This window comes from Diplotaxodon limnothrissa, linkage group LG4, assembly GCF_057381915.1.
Source record: "Diplotaxodon limnothrissa isolate DT_005_m linkage group LG4, D_limnothrissa_male_GT1.1, whole genome shotgun sequence".
Lineage (NCBI taxonomy): Eukaryota > Metazoa > Chordata > Actinopteri > Cichliformes > Cichlidae > Diplotaxodon > Diplotaxodon limnothrissa.
In genome coordinates this window covers 25,702,653-25,725,748 of record NC_140599.1, presented here as the reverse complement: position 1 = coordinate 25,725,748, position 23,096 = coordinate 25,702,653, and the positions used below count along the sequence as shown (strand labels likewise).

Sequence of the window (23,096 nt, the reverse complement as noted above, 5' to 3'; positions counted from 1 at the left end):
CCCTGCTGACAACCTGTGGTCAAAATTTCCTGAATTCTCCAACTGAGTTTGGAAGGGAAAAAGAAGCAAATAACAGGTTGTGTGCTTGCTCAAAAAGATCTGTGCAGCTATGTCTTTTTTTTTTTTTTTAATCAACCAACACTTAATATATACACACTAAAACCACTTTATGTCCTTATCACACACACTTTATGTGTGTGTATATATCTATATATATATATATATATATATATACACACACACACACACACACACACACACACACACACACACACACACACACACACACACACACACACACACACACATATATTGGTGTACTACTTGTGGTCAAAACTTCCTGAATTTCCTGTATATATTATCACATCCTCTTCCTTTACAAAAACAGAATAATTAGTGTGTTGTGCAGACTTTGTTAGTAAAGTAACTTCGAGCTTGGTTTGTTTATAAGTGTGAAGCTCAATGTGAAGCAGTGGACCACTAGTAGTTATTTTTTCTTTTTTTCATTTACAGTGGAGTAACATATTTTTTAAACTGCTTTTTAGTCTTCTTCTTCTTCTTTGAAGTTGTTCCCATCCTATCCCTAATGTCCTCCTCTGTTACACCAATCATCTACATGTCTTCTTTTACCACTTCCATGAATCTCTGTGCTTATCTTCTTTTCCTCCTGCCTGGCAGCTCCATATACAATGTCCTTTGTTCAATATATAACCACCATCCCTCCACTCCACATGTCCAGAGTACCCCAACCTTGCCTCTCCAACTTTGTCTCCAAATCACTCAACTTGAGCTGTTTGCAGGTTGCTCCGAGAAAAAGTGAACCTTATTTTACCTCTATCACATGAAAGTCTCTTATGGGCTCCTCCCTCTAGTTTTTGAGCCACACTTCTATTTTTAAATGCTCTGTGTGCTGATAAATTCAAGGAGGAAACGCGCTGTCAAAGAAAGATTTGCACAAGGGTTGATGGAGAGGAGCTGTGGATGCCTCGGGCTCAGCGGTCTGAAATGTTGTGCTTTGTAGATTGTAAGGAGATTGAAAGTGGGTGCCTTGCCAATGTATATGCATTAGAGAGAGTCTGAAGTACTGACAATCTTAGAATTATGGTGAGCCCCATGTATGGATTGAGAGAAGGGGAAAAAAGAAAGAAAAAAGAATCAATCAGTTTATTATATAATATATTGTAAAATTATATGCAGATTATAGTTAGCTATAATTTCTGCATATGTATATTTTAATGTATTGGTTAAAAATCACAACAACAACAAAAAAGATAAAAAAACAAAAAAAACAAAAAAAAACCTTAAGTCTAAAACATAAAAGTTTATCTCTGTAAGCTACACTGATTCCAATGATTAGGGGACTATTCTAGCTGTAGGGTACACTTTGGACAGGTTGTTGCTAATAAGAATAAACAAATATCCACGTGTTTTGTCTTATTATTAATCGCCACACACCTAAATCCTACTTGCTACAACCTTTCAGTGCCTGTAGGGGCACCAGAGCTAATGGACTCGATGTTTGCGCTCGCTTGCATCAGAGCAGAAAAAGAAGCAAAGGGCGGCCTTCAGCGATATCCCACATTTAGCCAAGTTCTTTTAGCTATAACGAAAAATCACTTTCCCTCCCTTTAGATAGCCGATGTAAGGTTTGTGCGGAATAAAGACTCATTCATGTAAGTGTGAACGACAGCTACTTCTTATCCATTTCTTTGATATTTATTGTGTGTTAGCTACAGCTAAACAGCTACACCTCGCTATTGTTTGCGTTGAGGAACTAGTTTAACTTAGGCATGCCTATGCTTTGTTAGGTTCAGTCTACTTCCTAGAAACTTAGGCGAGTAGCGTCGTGTTTTTGGTAACGTCCGCGTATTTCTGCATACATAGAAGACGTGTGTTGTATCACTTCGGTATATTTTGGAACAGTATGAAAATTGCTAATATTTGCTAGCCGATGGTGATGGCTGGTGAGAACTGGACGGTCCCTGGCCGCGGGTAACACACGTGCGCTAACTGTTATGCGCCCATTATCGGACATATTCACGAAGCGCTTTCCCTCCTCTCCTGTAAAACTTTGTTGAAATAAATGTATTCTCCACACAGTGCTGTCTTCATATAGAGGAGAGTGCTTAGTGGCTAGAAAGAAAAAAAAAAGCGTGTCTAAACACAAAAGCACTGCAATAATAAAGTTAATTTCGGTCCGACTGTTAAGTTAATGGAACATAACGGGTGACTGTCTAAAGCTAGTATAACCGTCCGCATGACTCGGTAGCAGCCCATATTCTCTTCCGATTAGCAACCACAATTAAGAAGTGCCTTTGAAAATGTTTAGAAATGACAGGTGATATCATGTTATTTATGACCATCCAGGGTTGACTGCTTCATTTACCGGGTTTATGCGCCGTGGCCGCAGTACTGTCAGAAGGTGATAAATGCTCGAAGACTTGTGCACATTGTTTAGCACACAGTGTGCACTTTGTGTTGATGAATTTCGTGACAAACCCAAAAATATTTACATGAGGCAATGAGCTATCCGATGATGGAGCGCTTGATTCCAGATGCTAAGTTTAAATGGGTCCTAACGGCTCTGCTTATTGTCAAACTCTTCAGGTGTGTAGGTTTTGTAGCTTTCTATGGCTTCTACATTATACTAACCCGTATCTGCTCTGTTGTTACTGTTATTACCTCGCAAGCTAACAAAATGTTTAGCGTCACTTTCCGGAACTAAAAGCATGTCGTCATTACTAAATGCGGAAGCTAGAAATAATGGAAGGCAAGCGGCAAAGAAGCCCCTGATAAGTTGAAATCATATACTGACGGTTAACACTGAGCAAAGGAGCTTTTTAGTTAGTACAATCTGCCCGTGTCCAGTCAATGATGAGAAGTAATTTTTTTATTTATTTCGTTTTCACCTGTCATTTTAAAATGACTCTACTGAATCTTCTGATTCTGATACAATTTCAGGTGCTGACTGAGGGAAAGGGACAAAACACGCAGACATGTCTGGAGCGTGTCTGGACAGAAGGACCCGCTGGCAGGAGATTCAAAAGGGCCTCCAGTTCATCCAGTAAGTGTCCCTGGTTTGTTTCTTTTTCTTCAGTGTGTGACTGTTTTCCTGAGCCATTTATTAGTTAGTCTTGGTCAGCTTTGGCAACTATTTTGATAATCTGATAATCATCTTATTGGTTTGTTTACATACAAAAAATTAGGGTCTGTGAAAGTGTGGTTTTTCATTCTATTATGGTTTTGCATGTGATGTCATGTGCATATTGCTCAAGAGCTGTCCGCCTCATTAGATGTGATAACCGGTAGAGATCACATCCAATAACTTGTATATATATATTTTTTTTTCATATTTATATTACTGCCTCTTCTTCATCTGCTTCCTACACCATTACTCTCTCCTGCTCATTGCTCTCATCCTCTTTCTCCCCACTCCTGAACTGACGTTAGTTGCCATACTTAAAAGTAAACATAGGGTTCTAGCATAATAATGTTTAGTAGGTTATTCACTTACTTGACGTGTCAGGATTGCTACACATCTAAAATGGCCGAAACGTTCATGTCACATGGGAAGCGATCACGTGTCTGCAAAACCACAATCTCTCATTTATGTTTTAAGATTCGTACATTAAAATTTTCATCATCTTTCTCTTCATCCGCCTCCTCCCTCGCCTCCACCTTATCGACTTCCTCCTCACTTCAAGCCTTGATGTGAGGAGGAAATCTCTTGATTTCAAATTAGGGATCTAACAAAAGAAAACTCTATATAATGTTTATTTATAATGAGTGTTGTCACAGTAAGTTATTGTCACTAGCTGTCATCAGACTTGCAGCCCTTCTGTCTCTGGACAGCTAACGACAGATGGCTGTAAGCTAATGTTATGCCAGTGTCCTAAAACACTCTGACTTTCACTCACATTTTGATTACATTGTCAGACCGTATGAGAGTTTATTTGCTAAGTTTACGAGTCATTAACAACATTACACCCACTTCAAAGAAAATTTGAGTAATGAGCTGTGCTTACTTAGGTTCAGGAGATCCTCAACAACTCTCCTCAGTATTGTGGTCAGAGGTGAGGTTCATTGACTCATTACTCCAGGTTAAGGCAGAAACAGTGGGAGAAACATGCTGGTACAAAAGCTCAAAATTCATAGGCAAAAGGAATCAGTGACAATAATAGTTTATATCCTTGTATCAGAATATTAGATTACTTGGGTATTCAAACAAGTTACTTTTGAATTTTTACATATACATACATACATACATTTTTTTTTAACATCAGTTTGACTCACTTTTTCCTTCTTTGAATTTGGGTATCATTGACATTAACATATATAGTGATGCCACGATACCAAAACATTTAGTAGTCAGTACTCAATAGAATCGCATGATTCTCAATACTCAAACAAAATGATCCTCTTATGTAGTTAAACAAAATATGTATTAAAAAGTTGTTGTAAAACATGGAGTCAGATCTTTTATTTAAAATGCATGCATGTTGTGTTGACAGAATACAGACTGAAATGTTAGGATGTTTGCAGAATAGCCTACTAATATTACAGCTACGTTACATCAGCATTAGGGCTGCAACTAAAGGTTAGTAATACAAATTTAATTGCTAGTAGGATTTAAACAAAAGTTAATGTGCAAATAGGAAATTAAAAACGGCTTCTGTCCATAAGTTAGGGTTTAAATTAAATCAAAAAGATTTTCTTTCCAGCTCATGAATTCACGATTGCAGTGAACATGCTCTGGAGTGACGCTTGCTCTTATCTTTGAGATGATGTTCCCAGATGCTGATAACCATCCTAAAGATGCTCTCTGTCATTACTTCAGCCATTTGAGAGGTGCAAAGCCTGGAAACTCATCTTAATACTAGTAAAACAGAATTAGAAAAAACTGTTACTTATCAGAAATGTAGTTATATATCATAGTTTCTCAGATGGCGTAGTGTTCAATGTCAATTAAACTAAATAATTATTGACATGATCCAACCTACAGATTAACTACCTAAAGATAGGTGAAAGACTATTCAGAAGAAATGTTAATGTGTGAGGGGGGGGACTTAAGTTTGTAGCTACTTCTGTTTAATTGTTTCCTCTTGCGTATCACTCATTGGCTAACAAAATTTACATAGTGTTCGCTTAGCAAGCATCATGCTGAGAAGTTTTCCGACAGGTAAGCTAACATAAACATTACTGTAAAAACCTAAACATTATCGTACAAACATTAACATAAATGAGACATCAATGCAATGCACCAACTTAACGCCCTAAATCTGATCATTCAGAGTTGACATCACAGCTCCATTGTGTCGTGGAAGGTTTGGTTTATTTGAACACTGCTTTTTAAGAGTGAACCATTATCCCTTTGTCAGCCACCCTTGAGTGCAAAGTACTCTCATAGCTGAATCTGCCTTTCTTGAGTTGGAGCAGAGCTGCACTACTTGCCATCTTCCAAGTGTAGTTTTTGCTGTCCCATTTGTATTTTTCCCTGTGCTTGTGGGCTTTGTTTCTAGTATTCTACTTCAGCATGTTTGGCTAGATTAGAACACTTATATCCTTCTTCAGTTTCAGAAGAATGGCCACCTCTGTGCATACATCGCCTGTGGATGTTGGTATGGAATCATAAGTAGTATTGATTCTGGTGACATCCCTGACGTCCCCCCTACAGTGTAATCCTGTCACACAATATAAATACATTTCTTGAGGTTTTAAGCATGTAGCACATGGCTTCTTCATATGATATTACACTTTTTTTTTTCTTTTTTTTTCACTATTTTGCTCTTCACTCTACTCTGAGCCCCTCCCAGATGGCCAAACTCCTCACCCTATCTCTAAGGGAGAGGCCAGCCACCTTTTGGAGAAAGCTGATTTTTAACGCTCGGATCTGCGATACCGTTCTTTCAGTCACTACCCAAAGTTCATGACTGTAGGTGAAAGTAAGCACGTCAACCAGTAAATCGAGAGTTTTTGCTTTTACACTCAGCTCTCTCTTTACCACAATGGACCGGTACAGTGTCTCTCCCCCCCCTTTAAGAGTAACTAACAGTCCACCACAATCTCATTGGGTTGTTAATATCAGTTGGAGGTAAGAGAGACAGCCGATTACTGGTATTACTTCAGTTTTGTTTCTAGCTTCGTATTCAAGCATCAGGCAGAATTCCTTTATGACCACATGTTGTTTTAGAGCTGAGCAAAGCAGTTTAGCTTTTCATTTCATCTAATCCACCAAGGGCATTTTGTTTTAAAACAAAAGTGATACTTAAAATACTATGGTGAATGCCGTCACTCTGATGTAGTCTGTGTGTGTAAAGTTGACAAAGATGAATGAAATAGGTCTGCCACTTAGATTTTTTCACACCGAATCATTAAATACTTAATTGTTCAAAAACATGGCAATGAGCGAAGTGGTATTTTGTTGTATGCAGAGGAGCTCATCATGCCTTGGTTGAAAGGACTGCCTAGAATATATCGCCCTCCTACTCCACTGTTTAAAAGAAGAAATGCAACTCTACATACCAGGCAGCAGCTGTAGTGGAAAACAGCCTTTGAGAAAAAAAAGACAAACTTTTCCATGATAGCATTTAATGGCACAATGGAACCTTTTAGTGTAGCAATTTATCCAGCTAGTTTAACATTGCATCAAATAATTGATGACTGTTGATGATATTAAGCTTGATAATGACTGTAGGTCTGTGTTGACATCTAAATGAAATGTAGGTTTGTGAACTGCTTGTGACATAAACCACACCCTGATTAGAATCGTAATACAATTTTACTTCCTGGCAGTCACTACTATTTAGTATAACTTAACAATACAGTCAGAACCAAACCAGTAGATGATGATGATGATGATGATGATAATAATAATAATAATGGATTGCATTTATATAGCGCTTTTCGGGACCCCTCAAAGCGCTTTACAATTCCACTATTCATTCACTCTCACATTCATACACTGGTGAAGGCAAGCTACAGTTGTAGCCACAGCTGCCCTGGGGCAGACTGACAGAGGCAAGGCTGCCATATCACGCCATCGGCCCCTCTGGCCAACACCAGTAGGCGGTAGGTGAAGTGTCTTGCCCAAGGGCACAACGTCCGAGACTGTCCGAGCCGGGGCTCGAACCGGCAACCTTCCGATTACAAAATGGATGGTTTGGTTTCAATACAGTTTTTAGGATGTTTTACTTAAAAAAAAAAAAAAAAAGGGTAAAAAAGATCAGCGTAATTAATGTAATTTACAGTTTCTCACACACATACATAATTTATTTAATGGCTGGCACTTTGTAATTTCATTTTTATTTCTTTCTTCTAGATCAACCCTTCCATTTCCTGGGAGTCAGGAGCAGTATGAGGTAAGCAGTGTAAATTTGAATGTACGGTGACCCAGTTCCATCAAAATTTGAGTTAAACAAATTTGACGTTATTTTAATTTATTGGGTAAAAAAATAAAAGGCAACATGTAATTTCCTGCATCTGTGTAAAGACGTATTACTATATTACTGGACTTTGTATGTTTTGTTTTATTTGTATGTTTTAAATTTTCCAGGTGTTCATAAAGGACCTTGTGTGGAATCTGTTTGGAGAAGGAAACGACGTGTTTAGGGAAGGAGAATGGACAAAATCCATCGAGATGTTTACTGAAGCACTGAATATAGCAGATTATGCTGAATCAGAAGATATCTGTGTTCAAACAGGTTTACTAGAAAAGCTGTATGCAAATCGAGCTGCGGCATACCTAAATATTGTTCCGGTAAGTTGTGAGCACGACATTGATCACAAGTCACTTTCAAACTTTGCTCTTAAATTTTACATATTAGTTTTGTTAGTAAAATGCATAATGGTGAGAAGGAAAACTTTAAGGATAAGATACTGTACTAAAATTTTGGATGTGAAAAACAAGCTACCTTATTGTTTGGTCTGTTTGTGCTGTTGGCAAAGTGATTTACTTAATCATATTGAGTTAATACAGTTAAATATAGTTACTGCCCTTTTTTTTTTTTTTTTTTTTTTTTGTTGCTCCCCTGCTCTGCTGTGTAATTGTTATTGTAGTCTGTTGGTAGATGGTTGCTATGACACATGTCATGCACTATTCAATTTTTTGTGGATGGGAAGATGTTGTGAAATTAAAATGACAGAATGTTTTAATAAGGTTTCTTAGGTGCATAAATGCTAGAAATGGGTCATTTTAACCCAGTGGTATGTGGTTGCTAGGCAGCATGATAATGTCATTATTTGCCATGTAAATAAGAAACTTAATGGGTTTAAGATTTATCTGTGTGCCAAATTTGGTTGCTCAACTGATTGCCAGAGCAATTTGGTAGTGAAGGAATACAAACAGTGTGTTCAGATTGAATTCAGTTTGAATTCAGACTGCATTGACAGGAGAAAGTTTCCTCTGTAAGTAAGATGGACACATTCCAGGGGCTCAGCACAGTCTAAATGCAGTCCAGAAAGTGTAGCAATGTCTCTCTGGAGCACATCATACTACACTCACCATATTCCTTCTGGAACTTAATCACTGCTCTGAGCTCATCCATGATATTGTCCAGGGTCCTCGCATTCCTCGTGATGATAGCTGTACAGACGGTTTATATTTCCCCCTGTTTAACCCTGTGCTTAGCTCCTCTGAAAACATGTGGGGTTTTTTTTTTTCTTTCTTTTTTTCATATCTCTTCTTGAATGTGGGGTGTTTAACTTTGATAACCAGATCGATTTATGCCAGATATATATTTTTGGTCTTTATAAAAACACATCCAAGAGTTCTGTTCTGTACTGGTGAAGCTGACACTAGATTGATTCGATTTTGGACAGTGATTTAATAACACGTGCTGCTTTTAACTTTGATTTAAATTGTTACCAACACTCTGCATTTAGAAAAAATAAAATATATTTAAAATGTCACATTTTAGGAAATATGCTCATTTGCTTTCTTTCTTTGTGAGTGTAATACCTCTCAAGTCTAAATACAGATAGCAACTGCTTAGCACAAAGACAAAGAATCTTAAGAAATGGCTAGTCTTGCTCTAAGATATTAAATTATAGTGTATGTCATGTATTAAATCCATTTGAAACTAGTTGAAAACATATAACAATACACCAGAAAGGTGTAGGTTTCATTCATCAAAATGTAACTTAGTAATGGGAGAGACTGGGTTCCAGTAAATCAAACTGGTGGAAAATCAACCCTACTTTCCTGTTAGTGTGTTTGCCTGTATTGAGTCATGTTACATGGCAGTAAAAGCACTCTGCTGTCTTCAGGGAGGAAAAACAACACACCACACCCTTACCTGAGTCAACTCACTGAACGTGTAATGTCAATTTAGGACACAGGAAACTTTTGTTTTGTGCACACAGACCATGCCTCAGTATTCTTACTATGTAACATGTTTTTTTTCCATAGGGACTCTATGACCAAGCACTAGAAGACTGTGAAAAGGCTCTCCGGTTGAATGAGGGCAACTACAGAGCTCTGTACAGAAAAGCAAGAGCCTTGAAAGAGTTGGGGCGACATCAAGAGGCCTATGAGGCTGTTGCCAAATGCTCTCTAGCAGTGCCTCAGGTAAGGAGGCCCAATCACCCCACCTTTTTTTTGTCATGGACAAGTTAGCTAGTAATTCTCATACTGGATATATATAGAGGATACACCAAATGACTGCTTTAGCAAATGAGCGGGACTTAAGAAAGTTTCATAGACTGATATACCCTGGTCTTCAGTGTAATTAGCAATCGGTTTTGCTTTCTGCCATCTTAATTTACTGATTTCTCTTCCTTTCGTACAAATAGTGCTCAAATCTCAGCTCAGGAGAAGTTTTAAATTACCAAATGTTGCCAAATCACTCAACCCCCACTGGTCGTGGCAGATGGCCGCCCCTCCCTGAGCCTGGTTCTGCTGGAGGTTTCTTCCTGCTAAAAGGGAGTTTTTCCTTCCCACTGTTGCCAAAGCGCTTGCTCATAGGGGGTCATTTGATTGTTGGCGTTTTCTTTGTATTCTTGCAGGGTCTTTATCTTTCAGTATAGAGCACCTTGTGGCTAATGTTGGTGCTATATAAATAAAATTGGATTCAAATGAATACTGAGTTATTCCTACTTAATGCTGTGAAATGAAAACAATACTCTGCTTTAAGTGTTACGAGTGCATAAATGCTAATAAGGCCTGACTTAGATTTCTGTGGGGAGTCTTTACAGTTTTCTTTACAACTAAACCTACATAAATGGCTGACATTGTCGCAGGTATTTATGTTTGTGCTGGTGCTTTGTGTTAATTATCTTGTGGTTGTGTCCCAGCTGAGAGAAATAAATAAAATGCTGGAACTTTATTTCCCCCTGGGTCTCCCTTCTTTCTGGGGATTTATGCTTCAGCAGGAAAAATACGCCATCTATGTCGTAACTACAAACCGCTCAAACGGCATAGCCTTACGTACGCCGCCCGAGAAATGTAGCTACATGTCAAGTTGGCACAGCCTCAAAATATTGTGATTGGCCTGTTCATCATTGTTTCCTCCTATCTGCTTTTTTGCTGCACTTTTTGAATTTATCAATGAGAGGATAACAATCATCCTCTCAATAAAAGGAATAGCAACCATAGCATCAACATAAGGATTCACAAATGTCAGCAAATTCTTGAAGGGTAATCGTGGCAATTGTCGTATACGAGGGAAATATACAAAGATGTGGAAAAGCGTGAGGGACAACAATGTTAGCCCCTGAAGGGGGAAAAACCTGACCATAACAAAGGCCTGCTTTAGACTTCCACAGGTAGACTTTGTAGAGCGCAGAGACCATAGGGTTTTTATAGGAGTTTGAGGTTACGACGTATCAGAAGCATAAATCACCAGTAATTGGTCATTTTAGCCTAATGGTAGGTGGTTGCTTGGCCACATGGCCTATATGACAGAGAAGCACCTTCAGGGGCAGACATACCTGTATGCCAAGTTTGTCTGCTTAACTCTTGATCGTGTAGGAGTATTTTGCAGACAGAGATTTTAAAGATTTTGTTATAGTGAGTTAGAGATTGTTTTCATAAAAGGTGTATTGTGCTGCATAAACCATATACCAGAAGTATGAACATGTGCTGTTACATTCACTGGATCTTTGTAGTAAAGGTATAAAAGTAGTAATTCTACATGTGCACTTTGAATCATCATAGATAATATAAAAAATGAAGAAAGTTTGGTCTGTAGCCAAATTTTTGTCCACCTCCACCCACACCCTTTCTTTCCCCTAACCTCTGTACGCATTCTGGTACAGAAATTTGCTTGCTTGAAGGACTGCAAATGTAACCTTGGATACAAAAAATGTCAGGAAGACTTTGTATTACAGCCATGCTTTAAGAAGCTCTGCTTTATAAAGTAGTGGTCTCAACTGCACCATGTTTCTGTCATGTATTTGTATAGAATACTATGAATGGAGGGGGGTATCTGTCAGATTTAATTTTAGATAGACTCTCCAGGTTGGTAAAATAGTGCAGTGAAAAATTTCGAGAAAAAAAAAATCTTAATTTAACATGAATAGGATGTAGGAGATTATTAATAGCTGTAAAACATAAAGAATCAAAGGCGGTAACTGTCCTATGTTGTTTCCCCAGGACTCCAGTGTCACACAGCTGACTCAGGACCTTGCCAAAACTTTGGGGTTGAAAATCCGTAAAGCTTATGTGAGGAGTAAGGTATGGATGTATGATGACAAAGGGGACCTGTTAGGTTTTTCAGAATTTTCTTTATTTTTTTGTATATCCGCTAATTAAGCAATGACTTACAAACCCTGCTTCTGGGTCCAAGCTCCTACTGTGTTCATTAAGGCTGTTCTCTTTTTTACATGTTGCAATGCTCTGTATATTTTTTTTATTTATAAACAAACCCCTTAAATTCCTGTGATTGTTGTATGCTTCTCTAGCTGTTCATTAGCACAGTTCATATGTATCACATCTTTAGGCTTAGTTTTTAAAACCCTGCGATGTAACTATTCTTCACAAAAGAATATCTCTGAGGCTCAGTAGGTGCATGACTAACCCTGTGTTGTGGATCGATCATCACAGGCATTCTCTTGACTGAAGTTTGGTCTGTTTTCAGCATCTTTTTCACTGCCACATGATTGCATCTGTCTCTGCCCAACAGGGACACTCAACTTAACGTTCATCCTCCATTCCTGTTTAGTTTTCAGTCTCCATTGATGTTCAAAGAGAGAGCAGAGCTGCACGTTTTTTGTTTTTTTGTTTGTTTGTTTGTTTTATTTATAAATCCCTCTGTCAGAACAAGGTGGATCAACTTTAGATGGAAACTAGCAAGCTAACTTCCTGCTGACTTTAGGTTCTGTTACACTTCAATCCTGTAAAGCCCCTTTTTCATGGATACCCGGATGTTAAACTTTATCGTAACACGTGGGAGAGCAACCACACGGAACATTTTATTGACAAGTTAGGGCAATTTTAACTCTGCGATATCAGTGTTTGTTTGAGTTTGGACCTGGAAATGATGATGATGTCAGACTTAAGGCAGCTAAAATATTTGACATAAACGTGTAATCCCTACAATCCAAAAGCTCAGGATTCAGAGTGCACTAAAAGTTAAGCTTGAGTCAGATTTTACAACTTTTGGCTTAATGTGATGCTAATCAGTTGCTTTGCTTACTGCAGTTGTCCCTGCCTGTGAGCCCACACCTGCTCTCCACACATACTCCACCTGACCACCTGTTGTTTAGACTTTCTGTTCACAATGGAATAGCCACTCAGAACAAAGTTTGCTTAAAGGAAAAGGAGCTAAAACTGCTCTGTCCAAAAAAAACCCAGCTTGGAGCATAATGGGTCCCCGGTTACGCTCAAAACAAGTAAAACCACTCTGATTCATGGAGGTGGTTTTCAATGAATTGCTGTGTTAATCGAATGATAAGGAAGTGAATTCATAAAAAGATTTTATTTATTTATTTACAGCCTGCCTTGAATGTTTTGAGAGGATCAAGTTATCAAGATGCGTCATGTGACAAGGTAAGCAACCTCAGCCACACAAAAGAAAATATGTAGCAGTAGTTTTCCAAGACACAAGGTGATCAATAACAATTTGTATTTTCCAGTTTTCTTATGGCTCAGATTCGGTTGAAAATATAGAAATTGGTAAGTTTTGGTCCTTGATAACCTTTTTATTTGCATATCAAAAGATGCCAGGGCTAAAATCACTCAATCTGTCCATCCTGTTATGTGTTTTTTAGAAGTGCCTCAGTTAACCCAGGATAGCAGTGTTTTGACTCCAGGACCAACTCCCATCCAACTTCCGGTGGCAGTGCACCTACCTCTGAATGAAGCAGTGGTGGATGAACTCCCCTCTACCAACAATATTTCATCTGTCCCCTCATCTGAACCTCCAGGCTTCGAATCTGTCGCCCTGCCTGTGTCTGCATCCACGTCCGATCCCCTCCCTGCACTCACATTCGTAAATGGGTGCCGAGCCAGTAAGCCTTACCCAATTCTTGATACTAGTCAAGATTTTGATACGGACATCATTGGGGACGACCTAGATGATCTTCTGGACCAAGCTGGCCCCGAATCTACTATGGTTAGTTAGCAGAATCCCTGGCAAATCAATAAGACAGTGAGTTTATATTTGAACAGACGTGTGACTTTCCCTAATCTCCTCTGTCAGGTTATTCCTACGGTGAAGGGGCCTCTTCCTTTACCTGCCAGTATTGCCTCAGGCAGTTCCATGTCAAGTCCATTCCTGATGCCATCGCACATCAACCCTTTTCTCCCCAGTGGTCCACATCAGTGCACTGTAACGCTGCCGCCTCTCTATCACAAATCGGGGTCAAGTGCGTATTTTGGTATGGACACTTTTGACCCCATTTCACCACCACTGGACTCTCTGGATAGTCTCAGCATATCAGACTTTAAACCAGGTATGCTACTTCACCTCTTTACTTGGGCTAAGATCACTATTTTTCCATCTGTATCAGATACACAAATAAGCATTTTTTCCCCTCCTACTGTCACAGTTTCAGATTATGCTCCAAGTGGATTCCTTCCACAGGTAATTACTGTTTATCAATAATATCGAACCATCATCAGTTCAATCTTTGTTACAGGCTCATATCACATTGTTTTTCTTTGTTATTACAGATCAACAATAATCACACCCCAATGGGGATGGCTGTGGGTATGCCTGATGTAAAAGGCCTCCCTGCTGCTGTTGATTTAGCAAAGAACCCCCTAGCTGAAACGCATGAATTCAAACAAGCCTGTTCAGTGTGCTATGTCAAAACTGGTGAGGAATTGTTTTGACAGTACACTTATTTAACTGTCTGCTTTTTGTTCTGCTGTAAGCTCAAATTTGTCACCGTCTTTGAGGATGGGATGGGAAGTAGGGTTTGGTGCAACTTGTTTCATATTTTCTCTATTCACAGGGCCTGGAGTGTTGGATTACACACTTCATACGGAAGACCATAAATGCAAAAAGGATGTATTACTTGGCAGAATCAAGCATTTGCCAGACAAAACATGGAAACTCATTCGACCCAGACCAACAAAAACTCAATATGTTGGACCTTATTACATTTGCAAAGGTTAGTTAATTTATTTTTAGTGTAAATGCCTTTCTCACAACCTGTTTCATTTATTTATGTTGATTCCCCAAAGCATGGATGGGGAACTCTTGGCCTCATGGGCCGGTGTCCTGCAGGTTTTAGATGTGTCCTTGATCCAACACAGCTGATTCAAATGGCTAAATTACCTCCTCAACATGTCTTGAAGTTCTCCAGAAGCCTGGTAATGAACTAATTATTTGATTCAGGTGTGTTAACCCAGGATGATATCTAAAACCCGCAGGACACCGGCCTGGAGTTCCCCTCCTTTACACTAAATCAAAACATTAATTTACGTTTGTTTTGCCAAGAAATACCTGAATTATCAAAGCTCTTTTTGCACATTTGCATTGTTACATTGCGCTTATTTTGTTATGTTCATCTTCAGCTCCGCATTGTTATTGTTTGATAACTTTGCAAAAAAACCTTAATTATCATATAATTACCAGTTCAGCTCCTCTCCCTTTTAAGGCTACGCTGTCTTTAAACTTTCTTCTGATTGGTCGCCACTCCCAAATAGAAGTTTGGTCTGTATTTTATTTGATCATCCACCATTTTAACTGTATACATGACATAGAAAATAAGGAAAAGCTTAATAGCCCCACTTTAAACTCGAATCATTTACCACCTTTTTACAGAGACTGAATAAGATAAGAAATCCCTCTTAGTAGGTCCCATTCCCTCTTTGCTTGTTTACACTAAAACCAACAAATGTGGCGTAATGCTGTCCCAGTGTGCGTTTTCAGAAAGCTTGCCAGCATTCTGAAATCAGAGGCATGACGTGTATTACAACAGTGTCAGTGTCTAGTGTAGCGTGTCCCCCCCCCACACTGGCTTTCTCATGAACACAGATGTCAGTTCAGCTCTGTGACTAAGTCTGCCTCTGGCTTAAAGGAGCAACAACAATATGCCCCATTCCCTCTCTGTACCTTTCACTCAGAAAAGCAAGGCAGGAAAAAATCATGCAACAGCACTGCTATTTCCTGTTTTATTTTACCTACTTATCCCTACTGAACATGTACACATTTATCTTCAGAGGAACATCTGTAACATGTTTTATGACTGACTTTGCTTCTAGCACTCTTTGTGATAATAAAACGTGACCTTGCGTGTTGCAGAGGTGGCTGTTGGAAAAGATTGCTTGTATCCTGGCCACTGCACATTTGCATACTGCCAAGAAGAAATTGATGTTTGGACTCTGGAGCGGAAAGGATTTATTTCCAGAGAACTGCTCTTCGATCCTTTTGGGCCAAACTCCAACATCAGGTTGACTGTTCCCAAGATCTTGCAGGAGCATCATGGGATATTCATGTTTCTCTGTGGGGTGTGTATTTTGATTTAGTGTCTTATCCAAAACTAGTGTGGATGTATGCAAGGCATGACCAGTACTTCTGGTTAAGTTATATTAAAGTGCCAAATCTTCGCTTTAAAAAGATTTATATTTTCGGTTCAGTGTTTTAAAAGTAATTGGAAATACAAATTCAAGGGGGAAAAATCCTCACATTTAATATTATGCTAAATGTTTTGGTGCGAAACTGTTTTGTTTCAAATAAATGTGCTGATGCACAGATGGTGAAGTAGGATATCTATCAGTGTGCATTCATCTCATAGACTGTAGTGATAGTGTTGTAGTGCTGCTGCATGTGGCCATGTGGGGATTTGTTTGTTTGTTTTTTCCTTGTGAGTTGAGGAGAAAATCTTTGGCCTCGTTGTAAATTGATTCTTTTGCTCAAATATGTTAAATGCAGAAAACAATGCAGACATTTATGAAATGAATAAACTGGCTCATTTAACCACAGTAGTAAATATATTTTTCATTTTCATTGGAATGGAATGAGAGACACTTTTTATGCTGCTCACGTTTTATAGGTGATCAAAGTGTGTATAGCAGGGGTGCTCACACTTTTTCCGCATGTGAGCTACTTATAAAATGACCAAGTCAAAATGATCTACCCACTACAAAAATCCAAAACATATACTTATTTATAAATATATTGAGGATTCTTTATATCTACAATGTATATACATGCATAACCGCAATATCCAATATTTCACAACACAATTAACTATGTAAATTTTTTGTCATTACCTGAGTTTACTCTGATGACTTGCACTGAATTGAATCAGCCAGGGATGCATAGTCCGGACAGTAGCTGCTGACGGCCAGGTTTAAGAGAAAAAACCGAGAGCTAAAAATTGGAGTTAACTCGCTGACTAGCTTGTCAGTTTTACTACACTTCGCGCCGCTGTTTGCGCATGCGCAGCGACCTAAGCGTCAGAAAAAATCTGCTGTCATCTGACTGGCTTCCCTGTATCAATCAAGTGACGGGATGGATGATAGGCTGGCATCTATTTTTTTAATGCCATGCGATCTACCAATACTACCTTTGCGATCGACTGGTCGATCGCGATCGACGTATTGAGCACCCCTGGTGTATAGCATAAAAGTGTGTATATATATAGTTTATTGTCTTGTTAGTTTAATGCCTAAAACAGATATTTTATGGGAAATGTGCTGTTCTGCAGGTGTGCTTTGACCACAAACCCAGAATAATCAGCAAGACCAACAAAGATGACCCTTCAGTTTGTTCTCATCCTGTGACAAAGCATGACTTTGAGGATCATAAGTAAGTCAATCACCATTTCAGCACATGAAACCATCCTCATTTTATTTGTGACTTAAAGGATTTACTCTTACAGTGTTTAGATCTTAGAATATGAAGATATTCTGGAAATACATAAGAATTATCAGATTGCGAGTTTGATCACTCTGTTTCTTTTTGAAGGTGCCTGGTCCACATTTTGAAAGAGAATACAGTCCGGTATTCCAAAATAAGACCCTTGAGTCCCCATTGCCAGCTGGATCTTTGTCGCCACGAAGTCCGGTACGGTTGCGTGAGAGAGGATGACTGTTTCTACGCCCACAGCCTCATCGAGCTGAAGGTCTGGATGATGCAGCACGAGCTTGGTAAGACTATTCTTTGAAAATGATACAAGAACTGGGTGGTATTGCATCTGAAATGCTCCCTTTTCTTTCCCATAAAAGATTGTCATTTTAAATGCTATGTTTTTAAAAAATTAATCAAATTACATGGATATTTGGTTTTCTGGATTACACAGGTATCACTCACGAAAACATTGTCCAAGAGGCTAATAAGTTTTGGAATGCAACAGCTTCATTGCAGGGAGCTCAGGTAAAACCAGTGTTTGTTTGTTTTTCCCTTTCTCTAGTAGGTATTTCTACATTAAACATACATAAAATAACAATAAGAAGAATTTTATTGATCCCAAAGGAAAATTCCTGTCTCTGACATATGAATTTAAGGGTTAAGTGTAAAACATTTCTGTTTTACATTTAACAATAAGGAAATGAAGAACCCGTATTTTAGACCGTTTTTTGCCCTGAATTAAAGTACAGTGGGGGAAGTAATTGTTTGATGCTCTGCTGAATTTCTTTTTTGCTCACAAAGAAATAAACAGTCTCTAATTTTTATGGTATATTCATTTTAATGGAGACAACAATTCAATCAAAACAAAAAATCGATTGCATAAATTGATTTGCGTGTCAATGAGTGAAATAAGTATTTGATACCCTACAGCCCAAACAGAATTCTGACTCCCACAGATTGGGCAAACAGCCATTTAGTCAGTTACAGATACTTGTGCTCTCACAGAGAGCCCTTTTTCACTAGTAAGTACTTGGGTCAGCTCGGCTCAACTCATTTTTAAGGGCTTTCCATTAGGTGATAGTACCTGGAACCTTTTTAGTACCTACTTGGCTGGGATTCCAAGCAATCTGAGGCAATCCGACCATGTGACCGCATGCCACTGATTGACGTCACTTGATCAGTCATGAGAGCGTCTCCTTTATGAAAATAAAAACGGCCATTTTTGAAACCCGGCAGCAAGGGAAATTGCTACAATTAAAACAACACCATGGTCCCTACATACACCAAGCAGAAGGTATGCCATCTCCATCGTTGTGGTGTTTGTGTTGCATACAAATGACGTCATAGGACTTTTCGCTACGTTGCTATAATGACCCCATGCACATTTAAGTGGTGCGCCGTTGAAATGGAAAACATCTTGAGTCAAGTAAGTACTAGTGGAAAAGGGCTATGAAATGTCTTCCATTACAACCTTTCCACCACCAAGACCAAAGGGCTGTCAGAGGATGTCACTGACAAGACTGTAGACCTGCACAAGGCTGGAAAGACCATCAACATGTACAGGCCTATCTTAAGTTTGCCAGTGAACCTCTAAGTGTCTAAGAGAAGGCGAGACGAGAACCTCTTTCTCTCAACCAGAACACTGAAGATGGGTAGTGGATGGGTCTTCCTGCATTACAGTAATCCAAAACACATTGCCAACAGACAAAGAAGTGGCTAAAGAATCATATTAAGGTCATGGAGTGGCCTAGCCAGTCTCTAGTGCTAAATCCTATAGTAAATCGGTGGGAGCTCAAGCTTTGAGTTGCCAACTGGCAGCCAAGAAGCCTAAAGGATTCAGACAGCTTCTATAGAGAGGAGTAGGCCAAAATCCCTCCTGAGATGTGTGCAAACCTGGTGACCAACTACAAGAGGCTGCAACAGGGGTTTCTCCACCAAGCTGTAAGATGCTTTGTTTGGGGATTCAGTGTTATTTTACTCAATGATATCCAAATCAGTTTATAACTTATATGTAATGTGGTTTTTATGGATTTGTGGTTGATATTCTTTCCATTAAAATGACAGTACTACAAACATGACACATTGTTCATTTCCTTGTAAGTGAGCCAACTTACTTGATCTGCTGCTGAATTTGTAATTATTTTCCCCACGCTAAGCTGTTGCCATTGTCATTAGCCTTGCAGTATATACATTCCTTTAATTCTTTTAGTTGTTTCATTGTCGCGAAGGGAAAATTTATATTTAGTCACAGATTTTAACAAGTCCTTCAAAATATAATCAGCAGCTTCCCAGTGCACTGAGAAGATTTGGACCTCCGAATCTGAAGATGATGTTTGTTTGTGGCCAGTGCTGGAGAAACGGCCAACTAAGTGAAGCTGACAAAAACAAGAAGTATTGCACAGCCAAGGCAAGACACACGTAAGTATTTGGATGTCTTTGTGTATGTGGGGGACTACAATCCATTATGTCATTATTGAGTCACGCTGTCTTTCTGTCTCAGGTGGGCAAAAGACAGGCGGGTGGTGCTTGTAAGTTCCCATGAAAGGAAAAAGTGGACAACTGTAAGACCGCTTCCAACCAAAAAACCCATTCCATCTCAATTTGAGGTATGTTTCCAGCACAGTCTTCCCATCTTATATTTGCCAGACATATAATATATTCAGATTTCGAATAATGGAGACCAAATGTTTTCTGGTCTCTGTTTAGATTTGCATGCATGTGACAGCTGGCAAGAAGTGTCAGTACATTGGGAACTGCACATTTGCTCACAGTGTGGAAGAAAGAGACCTTTGGACCTACATGAAGGAAAACAACAGTGAGTTTTGTTGAAGCGATTGGCTCTATTAATGTGTAAAATTTAATTGGTGAATGTGATGTGGCAAACACATTATATCCCCTCATTTAGTTGGAGATATGGATCAACTTTATGAGCAATGGCTGCAGTCTCAAAGGCCTGGCTGGGGTGATGAAACTTCCACTAACTCAGTCAGAGAAAATGGGAAACAGATCCACATGCCAACTGACTACGCAGAGGAAGTGGTGAGTTGATAAGTTAGTGGATATGAAATGTAGCTCAGTGGCATCTAGTTAATATTGTGCTCAGGGATGTTTGCAGCTAGACTATTAAATTGTGGTTCTTTCCCTAATTTGCAAGTAAACTACACTACCTGGTAGTTTAATCATTCCTATTTCATTAATGTATAACAACATGGTATTTGTGTGGATGCTATTTCACCTTGTTTTTTAGATTGTCCCTAATTATTCCTGTTTCCTGGTGAGTTCTGCCTTTTAGATAAGTTAGCAGTTTTTAATCGACTAGTACACTAAAGTGTACTTGGACTGAGTGATGCATACATGCCAGAATACATTTTAACGCTGTGCATTATGTCCTGGCTCGCTTTTCGTTTTGGGCCCAGGTGTGGTGTGATAGGTAGTATGAAGGTTAACCAAGCCCAAGCGTGGACCAAAAATTGCCCAAATTAAATGGTAAATGGCCTGTATTTATATAGCGCTTTACTAGTCCCTAAGGACCCCAAAGCGCTTTACATATCCAGTCATCCACCCATTCACACACACATTCACACACTGGTGATGGCAAGCTACATTGTAGCCACAGCCACCCTGGGGAGCACTGACAGAGACGAGGCTGCCGGACACTGGCGCCACCGGGCCCTCTGACCACCACCAGTAGGCAGCGGGTGAAGTGTCTTGCCCAAGGACACAACGACCGAGACTGTTGGAGCCGGGGCTCGAACCGGCAACCTTCCGATTACAAGGCGAACTCCCAACTCTTGAGCCACGATCGCCCCATTAAGTTAAGCCAAAGAGTGCATAAAGTTATGAATCTCATTGTGTTCATACATACTTGGAAGGGGTGTCTGAAAGAGAGAGTGAATGGGCGATCGAAATGGGAGCTGAAATAGTAAGAATTATACTTGGGCATAGATCCTTAAACAGAATGTGAGTTTGGGGTAGAATTGAGAGGAATAGCTATGTGGGGACTGGAGTACAAGCCTGTGCTTACTTTAAGTACACTCTTTTGCCTGGATTATATTTCCTGCGTCCGTGTGATCGCTAAAGTCTGTGTGATATAAATTAGTCATCAGACTAGACTGAGTTATGAGGATGTGGATGTCTATATTTTTTTTGTGGCTGTGTGGATTCGTATATAAAGAATTTGCATTATAATGCACTAGCTACACATGCGCCCCAGGCAGCATACTTCAGAATTATAAGCGGAAAGTCTATTTGTGTCCTATTCAGTAGAATGTAATTGAGGCTTTGTTCAGTGGCAACATCCGTAATTATGCATCCTGAATTATGAATGTTTTATTTAATTTTTTTTTTTTAACTGGAAGCAAAGCCAGTGCTGAATTTCGTTAAATGTGCCTTTTTATTTATTGGCCATGAGGTCAAAGGTCAAATCCTGTATAAGTCTATGGAAAACTATCCTTCAAGCTGACCTCTGTAAAAGGCGTTCTTGTCGAGTTCAACAAGCTCTGTCACTTAAGTTTTATTGTATAGAACATTAAGTTCTTTTTGGAAATGTTGGTTATTCTAAGCATTGTGGCAATTATCCAGGGTTTCTGCTTGAATAGGTGTTAGCCAATTAGCATATGGTTTTACAATCCTATTCGGACGGCACTCGTCGCATCCAGCTTTAATTGAACAAGATGGCCAGTGTGAAAGTTTTATGTAACAGGGCTTCGCCAAATAGTGGGTGATACCATGATTGCTAAATCCATCATTTATCCTGTCTTTCATGAAAGTGTTTTCATTAACAACAATGTTATTCTGTTCCTAGTGCTATTTATTGATGAAGCAGAAAATAGTTGGATCTAGTGTGTCTATTCTGCATATTTTTGTGAAATTTCTAAAATGTATTTATTTGTTAATTAATTAAATGGAATTGTTTCTGCAGGCTGGCAATCATTGTTGGCTCTGTGGTAAAAACTGCAACAGTGAGAAGCAGTGGCAGCAGCATATCACTTCAGAAAAACACAAAGAACGAGTTTTCAACTCTGAGGATGATCAGAATTGCTGGCAGTATCGATTTCCCACAGGCACTTTCAAAGTTTGTGAGAGGTAGGTTTATCAGAAACAACGCATACTATGTGTCTTGTTACGAGTCTGATTGTTTTCGATGGTTGACATTTGCTGTCACTCTTTGGCAGGTTCCTCAAAGGCACGTGCACAGAGGATGACTTGTGTAAGCTGGCTCACGGGGAGCAGGAACTAAAAGAATGGAGGGAGCGCAGGGAATTCCTTTTGATGAAACTTGCCAAAGCCACAAAAGACCATCTTATAGCACCAAATGACAATGACTTTGGAAAATACAGTTTTCTGCTTAAAGACATTAAATAATGACGTGATCACAATATTCATGCACACTTGCAAATGATGCAGTATTCAGTCTCGAATCAGGTCATCTTTGAGGGCCTCTGACGTGCACAGGAAATAGCCTGATCACAGCATGATTTTAAAGGAGGGCATACAGGACAGGCCCCCTGAATGATGGCTGTTTGCTCTGATCAGAATTACAGGAGTGTTATCATTAAAAGCAAATACTGAGTGTTAAAACACTTTCCAGAAGCTTTGCAGTGCACCATTCTGTCATACCTGAAAATGGTGGGGAGGGAGGAAGCATGAGTAAACCTTGATCAGAGTCATGTTCAGATTCTTACAGTTGACCTAAACAAATTTTTTTTTCCCCCACAAACAGTTTGTATATGTTAATGACCTTTTACTGTTTTAAGTATCAATTACTTAAATAAAGAGTTGAGTTGACATTCTTTTATTTTAATCAGTAAGCATAGGTCATCTTCACTTTCCATTTATCTAATAGTGTTACCAATG

General features: G+C 39.1%; 1 protein-coding gene across 2 annotated transcripts; it reads left to right on the top strand.

Moving 5' to 3' along the window:
• The first annotated feature begins 1,550 nt into the window (after positions 1-1,550).
• Positions 1,551-22,947, top strand: zc3h7a (zinc finger CCCH-type containing 7A). Of its 2 annotated transcripts, none has more exons than XM_085351745.1 (23): positions 1,551-1,673; positions 2,962-3,064; positions 7,319-7,358; positions 7,553-7,756; positions 9,407-9,565; positions 11,591-11,671; positions 12,932-12,985; positions 13,072-13,111; positions 13,207-13,550; positions 13,638-13,890; positions 13,987-14,021; positions 14,111-14,255; positions 14,395-14,553; positions 15,690-15,895; positions 17,098-17,198; positions 17,358-17,539; positions 17,692-17,765; positions 19,525-19,658; positions 19,741-19,846; positions 19,947-20,055; positions 20,146-20,279; positions 22,162-22,325; positions 22,415-22,947. In XM_085351745.1, the coding sequence occupies exons 2-23, from the start codon at positions 2,997-2,999 to the stop codon at positions 22,602-22,604; spliced, it is 2,982 nt and encodes a 993-aa protein (XP_085207871.1). In that variant the 5' UTR covers positions 1,551-1,673; positions 2,962-2,996; the 3' UTR covers positions 22,605-22,947. The 2 variants fall into 2 exon arrangements, with proteins under 2 accessions (XP_085207871.1, XP_085207870.1); XM_085351744.1 differs by having other exon boundaries at positions 19,522-19,658.
• The last annotated feature ends 149 nt before the right edge of the window (positions 22,948-23,096 follow it).